Source organism: Nomascus leucogenys, chromosome 6 (genome assembly GCF_006542625.1).
Source record: "Nomascus leucogenys isolate Asia chromosome 6, Asia_NLE_v1, whole genome shotgun sequence".
Taxonomy (NCBI): Eukaryota; Metazoa; Chordata; class Mammalia; order Primates; family Hylobatidae; genus Nomascus; species Nomascus leucogenys.
Genome location: NC_044386.1, coordinates 49,999,759 through 50,014,636, shown reverse-complemented (window position 1 = coordinate 50,014,636; position 14,878 = coordinate 49,999,759). Strand labels below are relative to the sequence as shown.

General features: G+C 47.9%; 1 protein-coding gene across 1 annotated transcript in view; it reads left to right on the top strand.

Moving 5' to 3' along the window:
* GLDN (gliomedin) overlaps window positions 1–14,878 on the top strand; it is a 63,816-nt gene that overhangs the window by 38,745 nt on the left and 10,193 nt on the right. The window contains exons 3-5 of the mRNA XM_003266927.4: window positions 2,922–2,939; window positions 3,273–3,380; window positions 14,501–14,647. Coding sequence (XP_003266975.1) covers window positions 2,922–2,939; window positions 3,273–3,380; window positions 14,501–14,647 — 273 coding nt within the window. The remainder of the gene's footprint in view (window positions 1–2,921; window positions 2,940–3,272; window positions 3,381–14,500; window positions 14,648–14,878) is intronic.

Here is a 14,878-nt window from a genome sequence, read left to right as displayed (position 1 = left end):
GCTGGCATTCTGAGAGGACAGGAGGGCATCCCGCCATCACCATAGCTCCCTATGCCTCAGCACATTTTATGTCTGCCCGGACTGCTGAGCTCTCTGGGGCTTTCTCTTCTGAAATTCTCTCCTCATCTAGCTGCGGGGCGTTAGACCTGCTGGATTTCCTCCTCCACGTGTCTTCTGCCAACTCTCTCTTTCCTGGTGCCTCTTCTCTCACTTGCCTCTCCCCAGGTGGGGTGTGGCCCTCCCACTCTTCCATCCCCAATTCTAGCCTAGACTTTTTACTCTTGTCTTAAGACTAGCAGCTCTGGACCTTTTTAGGGTCAAGAACCCCTCTAAGGATCTGCTGATGGTGACTGATTCTTTCCCCCGAAAATTTTCACACCACATCAGAGGGCCCATGACCACCTGCATTCCAGTCATCTATGATGCTTGGATAAAAATGCAGATTCTTGGGCCTCACTCTAAATCCAAACTGAATTAGGAACCCCAGATGGGGCCTGGGTATCTGCATTTACTAGGTATTGCAGGCGAGTCTATGGATTCATATGAGAGGAACTTTATCCATAGGGCGTCTGTGGAACTCTTGCAGGACACCCCAATCTAATCACCATAATGAGAGCCTTGGCCACGGTTAATGTGTCCTGAATATACAGTTTCAGCCGGGAGCTCTCACCAACAGTACTGATGCATGGACATGGTTATCAGACTGTCGTGAGAACTCTTGAAACCTACTGTGTACAGGCACGTCTTGTGTCGTACAGTCAAATTACTCCTTCCTCCCGTCTCTATATCCCAATTTGGCTCCCTCTGTCGTCGGCAACGATGATTGATTGATTTCCTCTGACCTCTGTTAACCGGCCACATCACCCCCTTCCCAGTACGTGTGCGCCATCTGGTGGTAAAGTCATGGAGACACAGGCTGTACTGACCCTAGAGAATGTGGTACCATTTTAGCCAGCCATTTTTGCCCAGAGTAGGACTGTTATGTATCGAAAGCATATCCTCAAACACCTTTTTCTCCCAAAAGTCCCCACGCCTGTCAAAATAGCCTCTATCCATCTGTATTGCAGGCCCCCTGTTATCTGAAAGTCCTCCTCCTTTGCCTCCTACCCAGTCAGATGTGGATTCTTGCTCATTCTGCTGAAATACCTCTTGAATGTCTAGCTTTCTCTACAATTCTACAGTCAGCTCATTTATCCGCAACCTTGTCACCGAGTTGACAGCTACAAAGATCCCCTAGGGTTTGTTTTTCTGCAATGCCCATCCTCCATGTCTCTCTTCCTGTCTCTGTGTCACTGTCTCTCTCGTCTTGTTGCACCTAGTTCTATTCATCTTCCAACTACAAAGAGGCTATCAAACCCACACTGCTTTCACAGCATCATCCCCCTGCCTAAGAACCTCCCATGGCTCCCTCCTGCCTCACAGATACCATCTACACCTCCTGGCTTGACATTCAAGTGCTTCTGCCACCCACCATACTCAGGTCCTTCTTCAGCCTCATCTCTACACACTTGGCCAGTCCTCTAACTTCCTCCCACCCTGAATCTTACAAGTCCCCACCTCTGTACCTTTACTCCTGGTGGCCCCTTCATGGAATGCCAGACCTCATCTGCTGCCATCTTAAGCCCCATTTCTTCAATGTCGTGGCTCCAGGATCATCTTCTTGAGATGCCTTCTCAGAGCACTGCATGCCCACACTTCCCCAGTACCACTTGTCAGGGGTATGGGAGTGGAGACGTCACTGTAGCTCTCTCATACTGCATTACAGTTTCAAAGAGTCCATCTTTCCCACGTAGACTGTGAACACAACAGATACAGGGACTAAGATTTCTTGGTGGAGTTTGATGCACATAGTAACTGCTTAGCAGTGCTTGTTTTGTGAATGGTCACAGGCTTAGATTTATGGAAAGACCTCGCCATTCCAATATTGGTAATCATTATATGTGGTCTAAAGAGGCAGGCAGATCATGAGGTCAGGAGATCGAGGCCATCTTGGCTAACACAGTGAAACCCTGTCTCTACTAAAAATACAAAAAAAAAAAAAAAAATAGCCGGGCATGGTGGTGGGTGCCTGTAGTCCCAGCTACTCGGGAGGCTGAGGCAGAAGAATGGCGTGAACCCAGGAGGCGGAGCTTGCAGTGAGCCGAGATGGTGCCACTGCACTCCAGCCTGGGCGACAGAGTGAGACTCTGTCTCCAAAAAAAAAAAAAGAAAAGAAACAAAAGGAACTCAAGTGCTCACGTTATACTCTCATTAGCTTATCTGAGTACTCCAATAGAATAGTCGACAATAGGACACCCCTATTTGTGGGAGCAAAATTCATCTGAACCCCTTAGATCCTTGGGTAATTACATGCTAAGGAAGGTATTTGTTACCTGATCTGGGCTCTCAATTTTCCTCAGGCTATTTCCTGTAACAAAAGAGAAATCTAGCCAGCCAGCTTTAACTCCCGACTCCCCCCAGTGGCTCAGATGAGACAAGCTAGCTAGATTAGAGCACTTGGAGAACCCCTGGGACAGCCAAATCTCAGCCCCACAATGACAGCACCATCATTTGCTAACCCCCTGTGCTAGGGCTGCACTCATGGCCACCAGCATTGTTACTGGCCCTCCATTTATTAGGTTGACTGCTTGAGAGATGACTAATTTATGAATCTACAGTGAGGACAGCTCAGAAATTAATCTTGGTTCATTGAAACAAGCAAAAGTGGTTTGATTGGCAAATGGGTCTTTGTTGAATTGCTCTAAAGGGTCTTTTGGCCAAATATAATGAGTTCTAAATACAAGGTGTCGAATCCATTGCTTAGGGTCAGTAGATAATTAGGAGATTCGAAGGTGGGGGGGTGCTCTTTGTTTTCTGGGTTCAGTGCTGGTTTCTCTTTCTTCCACCCATGGTTTCTCATCTAAATTTTTTTTCTGTTGTAGGACCTCCTGGACCACCAGGTAAGAGCCCATGGATTTTCTAGTTCAAGGGGAGGCTGTGGGTGGCCAGACCCCTAGGATCTCCCTGATGGGACAGATGCGGGGAGGGCAAGAGCCTGGAGGCAGTCCTGGCTGTGTGTCTCCTTCTTTGTGCCCCTCACCTGAGGCTCTGCCATCACCATCCCCCTACTTGGCACTGCTTCAGCCAGAGAAGGAAGGGAAGAAGTGGGAAAGAATGTGGAAAAGGAATTGATGCCTGCTCAGTTTCACTGGTAAAGGAAATGACAGTAACTTCAGTGAAGAATTTTTTTTTTTTTTTTTGGTTAATGTCCCTGTTTCTGTGTTTTGATGCAGGACCTCCGGGAGCTGGCGGGATGCCAGGACACAATGGATCAGATGGACAGCCTGGTCCTCAGGGCCCAAAAGGAGAAAAAGGAGCAAATGGAAAAAGAGGAAAAATGGGTACTTTTGGCAACTCTTCTAATTAATTTCCCTGTTATTTATCTCCATGATTGCATGTGTGCAGCAGGGGTAAGGTGTTTCATCTCTGCACAGTTTAAGGCCGGTTTAACTCTTACCTAGAAGCCATTGTGTTCTGGGATACCAAGGGTGTACTTTTGGTCTCACCTTGACAGACGTTTATTTCAAACTGGAGAAGCCGCCTCCTGGGAACTGACTCCCACCCTTCTGCTGCAGATGGGAAGTGGAAGGAGCAGGAGCCCACAGCCCTGGGAGGGGTACTCTGTGGGCCGTGTGACAGCTGGTGCTGGCGCATGCTCTTTCGAGGCTCAGCTCCTGCCTTGCCCTCTATTGCCTCCTCCTGTCCAGCGAATCTGTGTTTGGTTGAAAATCAATGAACTGATGTTGGCCCCTGGTAAGGTGTTTCTTGGCTAGAGGAATAGCTCAAACTGCTTGAGTGGAAAGGCAGCATCCTGCCCTCCCTGCGGCCGGCGCTCAGGTCAAAGGGTCTCCTCTTCAGGGGCTACAGGATAACTATGAAGATATGGCTGGCATCTCAGAGGAGCTTCCTTTGCCCTGTTATGAGCAGGCCGTTCCACCACTGGAGAAAGGGCCCAGAAGCACCGAGGCATCAGATGTGCCCAGGGAGCAGTAAGAAGCAGGGGCTGGTGCAGGGCCTGGCAGGAGGCTGGGGCACAAAGGGGAAGATTCTGAAGGGCTCTGAGCACCAGTCCTGGGGAGCCGGGGCCAGGGCAGATCCACCTGAAGAAAGCTGGCACATGCTGTGGTGGGAGCTCAAAGACAGAGGGTAAGAAACTACTCAGGAGGCTCCTACGAAGGCCTGGCTCTCAGCCACCCATCAAAGCCACTGCTGAGGGTGGAGGGAGGTTGTTTTCAGCCAGAGACTCCACTGCACTGTCTTATTTTCAACCTCTTGGCTCTGCTACCCAAACTCACTTGGACTGGCCCTGGATGAGAAGAAATGGTAGAAAATTCTTCCAGACAGCAATTACTCCTTTGGTCACCTCCACTCTTATTCTCATTAGCAATTGAAGTAAGGGCCAGTGGAGGGGGAAAAATTGTCGAGCACCTCTGACACTTGGCAGTGCCTACCTGCTTGTGTTCCAGAGGGCAGCTTCAGAGAAAACGGGCACACACCGTCCAAGCCAGCTCAATCCTTAGAAGGCCAGTAATTACCATTGGAATTACAGAGCAGCAATGGATCGTTCATATAGGATAATAATTATAATTATACATGAGCATCACTGTAGAATAATGATGCCTATTGGCTTATCCTGGGAAGACTCCAAAAATGTGATTCAGTCCTGAGGCCTCAGCAATGGGCATGATGAGGGCAGGCTCAGGGGCAGGAGGGGACCCTGCTAGAGCTGGGTGTGGGGCACGTAGGAAAGGGATGGTTTTCAAAAAGGCTTGAGACAGATCCCTGGCCTTGAGGATGTGCTTCGCATGCAGCCTGCAACCCAGGGAGTGCAGAAAAGAAAAAGTGCGTTCATTTATGGAGCACATATTTGTGTGGCAGGTACCGTTCTAGATGCTGGAGTTTCAGAAATAAGCCCCCCTCCTCCACCTTCACGAGGTTTACATTCTAGTTGGGAGAGACGGATAGTAAATAAGATAAATAAATAGAATATATGGTCTGTTCCATGGTGATAAATCCTAAGGAGAAAAAATATCATAGAAAGGGGCAGGAAATTTATGTGGGGTTAGAGGTGGTACATGTAGATTGGGAGGCCACATAAGACCTCCCTGAGAAGGGACCGTTGAGCAAATACCAAGAAGAGGTAAAAGAGGGTCTCAGGGTTTCTGGGGCAGAGGGCTCTGGGCAGAGCATGTAAGTCACCAGGGTACCTGGACAGTTTAAGGATCAGAAAGGAAGCCAGGGCAGCTGGACAGAAGGGATGAGTGGCTAACCTAGTCTAGTTGAGATCAGAGAGGTAACCAGGCCAAATCAGGTCAGCCCTGGGCATTTTAAGAACTGTGATTTGTACTCAGAGCAAAACGGGGAGGATGTGAAGCGTAACAGTGCTATGCCTGACATATGGATGAGAGGATGGCCCTACAGCTGTTCTGAGAGGCTATAGGAGGGAAGGGAAGAGGCTGGAGCAGAGGACAGCAGCAGAGAAGGGAGAAGGTGTTGGATTCTGTTTGTCACTGGAGGGTGACCCCAATCCTTGGTTTCTGGGAGATCTCATAGGAACTGCAGCAAAGACACCCTTCTCTACAGCAATCTCCCAGAGAGTAAGGCTTGCGGAGGTCGGCAGCATTAGACCGCGAAGCCTCCACTCATACTGAGAGTGGAAGTTGAGTCCCCGAGGCCCCCACAAGGAGTTCATTGTCCCAGGCCAGGGGAAGTGGGAGACTAACCACCAAAGGCTATCTGAAGAGCCCAGCTCAATGGGATCGCTCACTTCATGGGCCAGCTCAGGCTGCAGAGCAAGAGTCACACTGTCCTGTTCACCCTGCTGAGGCCCCGGGGCTGCACTTTCCCTCCTCGCCCACTCCTGAGCCCTGGGACAGATTCCCTTCATACCCAGCACTTGCAGGAAAGGGATAGGGAGGAGGGACCAGAGGCAGCAGGGCCACCGAGGGGAACAGGGTTCCTTCTGAGGGCCATGAGAAGCCCCAGAGGGCCATCAAGTGGGAGAGAGTGATGGGATCAGATCTGCCTCTCTAAATGCCGCTGTGGCTGCTGCGTGGAGAGCGCACTGGAACCTGCAGGTGAATGAGCCAGAGTAGAGGCAGGGAGATAGCCTCCGTAGGCAGGGGACAGCGGGCAGGGGCGGAAAGACCCACAGGGATAAGTGATATTTAGGGGCGAAGCCAGCAGTTCCCAGTGGACAGTGGATACAGGGAGTTAGGGGGTCAGGGAGGCATCAGGACTGACCCTGAAGTTGCTGTCATGCTCGACTGGATGGATGGGTGAGCTGCTCCTGCCTGAGGTGGGGAGCCCCGCACTCAACTCAGATCTAAAGGGACAATCGTGGACTCCGCATGGGATGTGCTGAGTTTCAGATGCCCTGAAGTATACAGGAGGAGGTGGGGCAGTGGCCTTGGAAAACAGGTCTGTAGTCAAAAGAGGCCTGGAGTGAGAGGTATATATCAGGGAGTCATCGAGGCACCTGGGCATGTGGGCAGGGGTGAAGTCACTTAGGGAGAGAGCCTGGCAGGAGAGGAGGGGCTGGGTTTCAGCCCTGAGAAGCTCCAACCTCAAGTGACCAAGTAGAAGGAGACGAGTCGGCAAAGGAGACTGAGGAGGGGACTGAGCAGCAAGACAAGCACCAGGAGAGGGTGGGGACATTCATCAACAAATACTTATTCAGCAGACGTCGAGTGCCATTGGGGAACCACAAAAGACACAGACACTGTTCTGGAACTTTCCATCTTTGGTGGAGAGGCCAACATCCACAGTCAACAGTCATATCCACCTACCATCTCAACATGAGATGTGTGTTTGAAGGGAAGAACGAGGTGCTCCGAGGTACAGTGATAGAGAGGGAGGGCAGGGAGGTAACAGCTTTGGCCAGACGTGAAGGGAGGGCCTGGCGCACACAGAGGGTGGGGTCACACAGCCAGGCGAGGTTGGAGGCTGGCCCCAGGCCTTTCCAGAGCTTTTGGATGAGCAGCCAGCTCTCAGGATGATACTGCAGGTCCTCACGTGGGTATGCAACCTTCCAGGCCATTGCTGTGACTGTGGAGAAGGAAGGCCTGTCATTTAAACTGAGAGTTAAAGGATCATTCGTGGTTTGCCAGGCAGGGGTGGGGTAGGAGAGGTGTGGGAGTGCATTCCACAAAAAGGGAACAAGTGTTGTTTCCAAGAAAAGGAAAAAAAGCCTGTGTTCTACAGAGTTAGGGACCCAGTTAGGGTGGGGTGTGCCCTCTAGCAACAACCTTTGGAACCATAATACACAGCCAGCATTTACTGCTGGACACTCCGCTAAGGTATCCGTACACTCAGCTCATCTAGTCCTCAGACCAACCCAAGGGCATGAATACTTTTGTTAGCCATATTTTTTCCAGATGAAGATACTTCTGTCTTTCTCAAACAGGCCAAGCTCACCCTTGCCCCAGGACCTTTGCACGAGTACTGCTAGGGACCCAGAGTAGATTGGGGTGGGACTAGGGCATAGTGGCCTGTGCCCACTGCCCAGAATGCCCTCTCCCTGACTTCCCCTGTCTTCCTGAGCAGGTCTTAGCTCAGATGTCACCTCGTATACAAAATCATCCCTGGCCTCTGTGTCTAGCCCCTGTCTCACCTACTCTGTCACATCCCCTGCTCTTTTGAAATATTGACCCCTTGCTGAAATCACCCCATGGTGATTATTTGTTGTTGTACTGATGGTCTGCCTCCCCAAGTGGAATCAGTCAAAATACTGATCTTTCCCCGAAATCGACCCATGGTGATTATTTGCTATTGCGCTAATGGTGTGACCTCCCAAGTTGGATCAATCAAAACATTGATCTTTCCCTGAAATCGACCCATGGTGATTATTTGCTATTGTGCTGATGGTGTGACCTACCAAGTGGAATCAATCAAAATATTGATCCCTCCCTGAAATCACCCCCTGCTGATTATTCGCTGTTGTGCTAATGGTCTGACTCCCCAAGCACAATCAATCGAAACATCCCTCCCTGAAATCACCCCATAGGGATTATTTGCTGTTGTGCTGATGGGCTGACTCCCCAAGCAGAATGTGAGGCCTGTGAGAGCTTGGCCATGTCTGTCTTGCTTAGTTCCTACCTCCAGTGCCTGGAACACACAGCCAAGGAGCTCAATAAATTCATTGTTGAATGACTGGATATAACTTGTCTAATGTCATAAGCTAGTAAGTGGAGGAGGCAGGACTTGATTCAGGTTTCTCTGACTTCTGGACCCCTGCCCTTAACCACAGTGACACTCAATTTCCATGCTCAAGGGGCTTGGGCCCTGTTGTGAGAGCAGGGTTATTGGAGGTGCCGAAGAGCAAGAGCAAACAGGAAAGAAGGGTGGGCCCTGAGCACTGGTGCAGTTAACGATTGAGAATATAGGGCTTCAGACACCCTCCAACCTGAGCTCCAAGGCTGAGTCTTCCTGGGAGGGCTGGGAGGGTTCCAGCCTTTCAGAGAGGCCTGAAGGACATTGTTGAGAACATACAGTTCAATGAGTATAACCTGACAGTCAGAGACAGTTGATTTTGTCCCTCTCGTTCCCTGCCTTCAAGGCAGAGGGGAACAGTGGAAGGAGTTCTAGTAGCTCTTGCCCTTATCCCTTACTGGCCCTGAAGCCCTGGGCAAGTCACTCCAAGATGAGGCCTTGACCTCCTCATCTGTAGCCAGAAGCGGTTGAGTTATGACAACTCTAATATGGTTTCTGGTTTTAAATACTCCACTATAGTGTTGGTCAATGAAGGCAGGGACTATGTATTACAGATTTTATTATTCATGACATCTCTTAGCTAGGGCCCAGCTAAGGCCCAATAAATACTTGATGAACGAAGAATGAATGAATGCATGCATGAATGAATGAATGAGAAGACTAGAACATTGTGTCTGTATATAAGGGCTTACAATCCAGTTGAAAGAGAAGATATATCGTGCAACAGCAGGTACTCAGTAACTATTCTGGTTGGAAGACTGCTTTATACTTCATAGCAGGCAATACTGCCAGAAGAAAAAGCCAAACTTCCCTGTGCAGAAGATGAGCAAATAGGACCCTGTGCAGAGGGTCCTATTTGCAGAGGATGGATTGTGCAGTAGAACTAAGCATAAAGCACAAGAGAGAGAAGAGTGATCAGCACTTTGGAGATAAGTAGAGGAGCTGTGGGAAAGGCGGGGGAACGGGGCCCAGTCCCAAGACACGAATAAGAAGAAGGGCTTTCATTTCTGTTTTTTATGAGAATTTGATTTTTAGAGAAGATAACTGCAGCAGCATTAACCGCAGGGAGAGAACAGAAAGGCCTAGGCTCACAGGTTATGAGGCCACCCCTGGGTACTAGTGGGGACCCTGGCTAGATTGGGGTAGGACTAGAGGGTAATGGCCTTCAAAGTAAGGTCAGGGGGTTCAGCTCCACATATGCAGGAGGCAACCAGGAGTCATTATAAGACTACCCTGATGAAGCAGAGTTTAAGCTCTGTAGCCTAACGGTTGCTTCCAGGAGACTGACACATCAAAGCTTCTCAGGTTCTGACCTTAGAAAAGCTAAGAATGATGGTGCAATAGCTCAGAGCCAGAGCTGGAGCCAGATGGTTTGTGTCCCGGCTCTTCCGCTTACTACCTGTATGCTCCTGGGCAAGTTATCACTTCGTGCCACAATTTCCTTATTTGCAAAATAGGGACAATAATAGTATTAACCTCATAATGTTATTAGGAAGATTAAATGGATTAAAGTATATAAAGTGCTTAGAAGAGGGCCTGACGCGTTGTAAGTGCTATACTGGGGTTAGCTAGTATTGTGGTTGTTTTCAAAAGTGGGGAAGGAGAAACTTTATTTTAGACCAGAAGGAAATCTAGGTGGAAGTGTTCTGTATTCATCTGGAAACACTAACTTAGATCTGAAGAGAAGAGTCAGAACTGAAAGAGACCTAAATGTCAATTGTGCAACCAGCATCTTCTATGAAGTCTGATGTTCCATTGCCTCAAAAGCAAGCAGTTTCTTTCCCTCCATCTGCCTCTCATTTTCTCACTTAAGAGTTAATGCTGCAGTATCTTCTCTAAAAGTCAAATTCTTATAAAAACAGAAATGAAAGCCCTCCTCCATATTCGTGTCTCAGGACTGGGTTTTGTGTGACACTCTCTGGCCTCTTTCCCCCGCCTTAGCAACAAATGATACTGCTGAAAATAAAACATCCTCCCTCACCCCATGTTGTGAAGATGAGAGTTGACCTCAACCCGGAGATATCACACAACTCCAAACTCAAATGCTGATGAAACTGTTTGTTTTGAGTGGGTGACACCAGAGAAAAACAGTAGAGAGCCACTCCTAGCACAAGTTACACAGGCAGAGTCTGGCCTTTCTTCTCTGGCAGAATGCGCCGACTCAAAGCCAGCCAGGGGTCCAGATCACATAATGGCATAGTGTCACTGTGCACGGCTAGCATCCCTGACCTTCCCTGGGACAGGGCAGGGTAGAAAATGCCACACACAGGTTCCTGATGATGAATCACGATTAGGTGGTATTTAATTTCTGACATATCACGGTGAAAGCACAGCCAGGGCAATTTTACCAACAAAGACGAGGGGATGCTTTGTCAGCGCTATGGTGGACAAGAGGGCAAAGGCAGACCCTATGCAGACAAAATGTCCCCCAACCCTTTCTTAATGAAAGCTATAAAATAATCATGCATTTCCCAACTAGAGTAAAAATACAGCCTCAAGCAAAGGCCTTGAATAGTGTTAAATACCTGCCCCTGTAGGGGCCGCATTACAACAGCTGCCCGGCAGCAGGAACATTTTCCTATTTCACATGTGGCCTTTCCGAGAAAGAAAATAAAAGACATAAGAGGAAGAAAGAAAAGAAAGGAAGGGGAAATAAGATGATGATGCAGAAGGCGGTTTGCGACTACAATAAATGCCTGAAAAAGATATCCCTGCAGTAACCAGCAGATACCCTTTCCCTGAGCACTGCTAAATCTGGGTCATGTGAGACCTTTCGAAGGTGTCAGTTACCCTTGGTGCACCGTGAGGGCTGGACTCTATGGCAATGCCCTCGTCTTTTGTCTCCTTCAGATAATGTGCCAAGTTGCCTATTTAAAACACTGACAAAAGAACGTCTTCTCACAAAGAGGGCCTGGCAGAAGGGCTCTTCTCAAGTGAGTGAACCACTTTCTACCCAGATGGCCTGATGACTGAGGGCCTGGAGGAGTCAGTGCAATGGGATTTTGGTGCTATTGTGAGGGAGATATTACGAGCCATGACCCCTCAAAGAGGCATGATTTGACCCCTATATCACTGAATCCATGGCAGAGCCAGTGCTGACAGTGGAGGGGCACCCTGCTCCTCTTCACATCCTCTTCTACTGTGCTCCCCCAGTTCCACTGGACGGGCAGCCGCCACCCAAGCTTACCACTGGAAGTGGTGAGGACCCTGGGGCTTCTGACTCCCAACTGTAGCTGAATTTCATAGTTTTCACCAAGGTTTTTTTTATTGGTTGGTTGAAATCTAGCAAATTTTTTTTGTTCACTACAGTTTTCTTCTAACAGTGATCAACACTTTGAGGCTTTTTCATGCACTGCTGTCTTCCTTAGAATAGTCTGCAGACAGTTCCTTGAATATGGAATATGAATATGAACATGGAAGAGCAGAAACTATTTTGAATATTTATTACTCCTCTGGGGTAAATGAAAGGTGCTAAGAGCTCCAGGTTTATGTTTTAGGGTAGGGGTCCCCAGCCCCCGGACCCATATCGGTCCATGACCTGTTAGGAACTGGGCCGTACAGCAGGAGGTGAGCAGCAAATGATTGTGCAAATCTTCATCTGTATTTACAGCCACTCTCCAGTGTTCACATTACCGCCTGAGCTCCCTTCAGATCAGCAGCAGCATTAGATTCTCAATAGGAGTGCAAACCCTATTGAGAATCTAATGCCTGATGATCTGTCACCATCTCCCATCACCCCCAGATGGGACTGTCTAGTTGCATGAAAACAAGCTCAGGGCTCCCAGTGATTCTACATTATGGTGAGTTGTATAATTATTTTGTTATATATTACAATGTAATAATAGAAATAAAATTCACAATAAATATAATGCATTTGAATCATCCCAAAACCATCCCTCCCCACACCCCGGTCTATGGAAAAATTGTCCTCCGTAAAACTAGTCCCTGGTGCCAAAAAGGTTGGGAACCACTGTTTTAGGGAATAATTAATCTGATGGCAATGCAGGGCATTTGGGTATGAACTGTGGGGTATTGTGACATGCTATCTTCCCCACCACTGAAATCTCTGCCACTTGGGCAATACCTCTGTTGAGCAATATCTCCAAGGGGCTGTTGTTAAAATGAGCACATATTCTCTGAGATAGGGTATCATTTTAATTGATCCATATCTGGCAATGGCTTTGTACAATATTAGATAATAACTTCCCCTCTCAAGGACCCTGTATAACTGTATATTCAAGAGTTCTAGTAGCCTTTTTATAGATTCCTTGAGATTTTCTACATAAACAATCATGACATCTGCAAACTGTCTTCATCCTTTCCAATCTGTATGCCTTTTTGTTATTTTTCCTTGCATTATTGCACTGGCTAGGACCTCCAGTAGGATGTTAAATAAAAGTGATGGGATTAGATACCCTTATCTTGTTTCTGATACTAGGGAGAAAACATTTGGTCTTTCACCATTAAGGATGATGTTAGCTGTAGGGTTTTTTTGTAGATGTCCTTTTCCAGACTAAGTTCTCTTCTATTACTAGTTTGTTGACAAATTAAGAATGGATACTAAATTGTATCAAATGCCTTTTCTATATCGTTGAGATGATCGTATAATTTTTCTTGCTTAAATTGCTAATATGCTGAGTTACATGAACTGAATGATTCAAATTTTGGACTCTCAGCAGGCACAGAGTCAGGCAGTTAAATCACTGGCAGATAGGTTTCATCCTTTAGAAACTTGTGTTGAAACTTTGTAATGATGGGTCCACTGCAGCCTTTAACCTGGGGCTAATTTAGCCCCACTACTAAAACTAGACTTTTTCAAGGACTCTACCCAGTATTTCAGTATTTGATGAGATTTCCCCATGGTGGCCATGGGAATGAGAACTTTTTCCTGTGTGAGCCCTGAGAATTTTATAGTGAACAGTCTGTGAATTCCTTTCCCAGCCCTCTGGAATTCCCTCATGTGTAGAAGTCATCCTTCAGTCACAGGTTCAAGGGAGCCCTCTGCAGATCTGCAGGGCTCTTTCACACAGCTGTCTCCTCTCTGCTCTCCTATCTTGCAAATTCTAGCCATCTCCTTCTCCCCAAACTCTGATTTTTGGCCCCTCAACTTAGTGAGATTGACAGGCTATTTGAGATCCTCCTTCCTGTGCCACTGGGAACTACCTCCCAGCAGTGAACTGGGACAATCCAAGGGTGCTTTCACTGCTCAGGGTCCAAGGCTGACACAAGCTGTTACTTAGACCTTGACTGGTTTCTAGCAATGTGCGGAGGACAGAAATTTCTGTAGTCATAGCTCCCTGTGAACAGAGGCAGAAATTTCACCCACTACCTTTTGTTCACCATCCCTATTAATGGTTGTCCTAAAGCAACTTTACCTGTTTTGCTATTGTGATTGAAAGTATTTTGCATTGGAATGTCACAGAAAAGGGCATTGGAGATGGAATCAGAGGCGCTTTGCTCTCTGACTTGGCAGCATCTGTTATAACCACTGTAGGCCTTAGTTTCAATATCTGTAAAATGAGAGTAAGGATGACTGCCCAGCCTACCACTCCAATATGTTGTGAGGAATAAACTAAATAATGTATTTAACACTCACTATTATGGCAGCAGACACACCCCTCTGAGCATCATGGCTGCAGACTTCTCATTAGGCCTTCCTTGCCTTCTTTCCACTGTTGCTGTCATCGCCCCCTCTTGTGGTTCACTCCTCTCTCCAACCTGTTGGCTCAGCCAAATTTCTCTAAAAATAATCCAGCAGGCCAGGAGCAGTGGCTGACACCTGTAATCCCAGCACTTTGGGAGGCCGAGGCAGGCGGATCACCTGAGGTCAGGAGTTCAAGACCAGTCTGGTCAACATGGTGAAACCCTGTCTCTATTTAAAATACAAAAATTAGATGGGTGTGGTGGCTCACGCCTATAATCCCAGCTACTCCGGAGGCTGAGGCAGGAGAATTGCTTGAACTCGGGAGGCAGAGGTTGCAGTGAGCCAAGATCACACTACTGCACACCAGCCTGGGTGACAGAGCCAGAGTCCGTCTCAAAAAATAAATAAATAAATAAATAATCCAGCAGAGCCACCTGGAAATGCTGTTCTTTAGTGAATGTATGGTCACACTGCTGCTCTAAAATGGCTATGAAAAGCTGTGTGTTTGGTATTTAAAACTGTTTCCCTGGAAAGTACAATAATATAAAGTGGTATGCCAGAACTTTTTGCACCATAGGCTAATATGTCTTTTGTTTTTTTGGTCAGGGATACCTGGAGCTGCAGGAAATCCAGGGGAAAGGGGAGAAAAGGGAGACCATGGTGAACTGGGCCTGCAGGGAAATGAGGGCCCACCAGGGCAGAAGGGAGAAAAGGGTGACAAAGGAGACGTGTCCAACGATGTGCTCCTGACAGGTAAGAAGGGTGTGCTGCGGCTCTCTTTGAGAGCTTGTGCGCCCAGAGAACTGCCTGGCTTCCAACACCAGGGCTGCTCCTGTGTCTTCTCTCCTTTATGGCCTTATGTGGCCATCTGTTTTGCAGCATGTTTTGGAGTTCTATGCTTTCAAAGAGGAGAAATGTGAGCATGTTACTCCATGTGGCAAGACCAGATCTGGGATCTAAGTGTAAGTGGTTCAGGTAATTGGG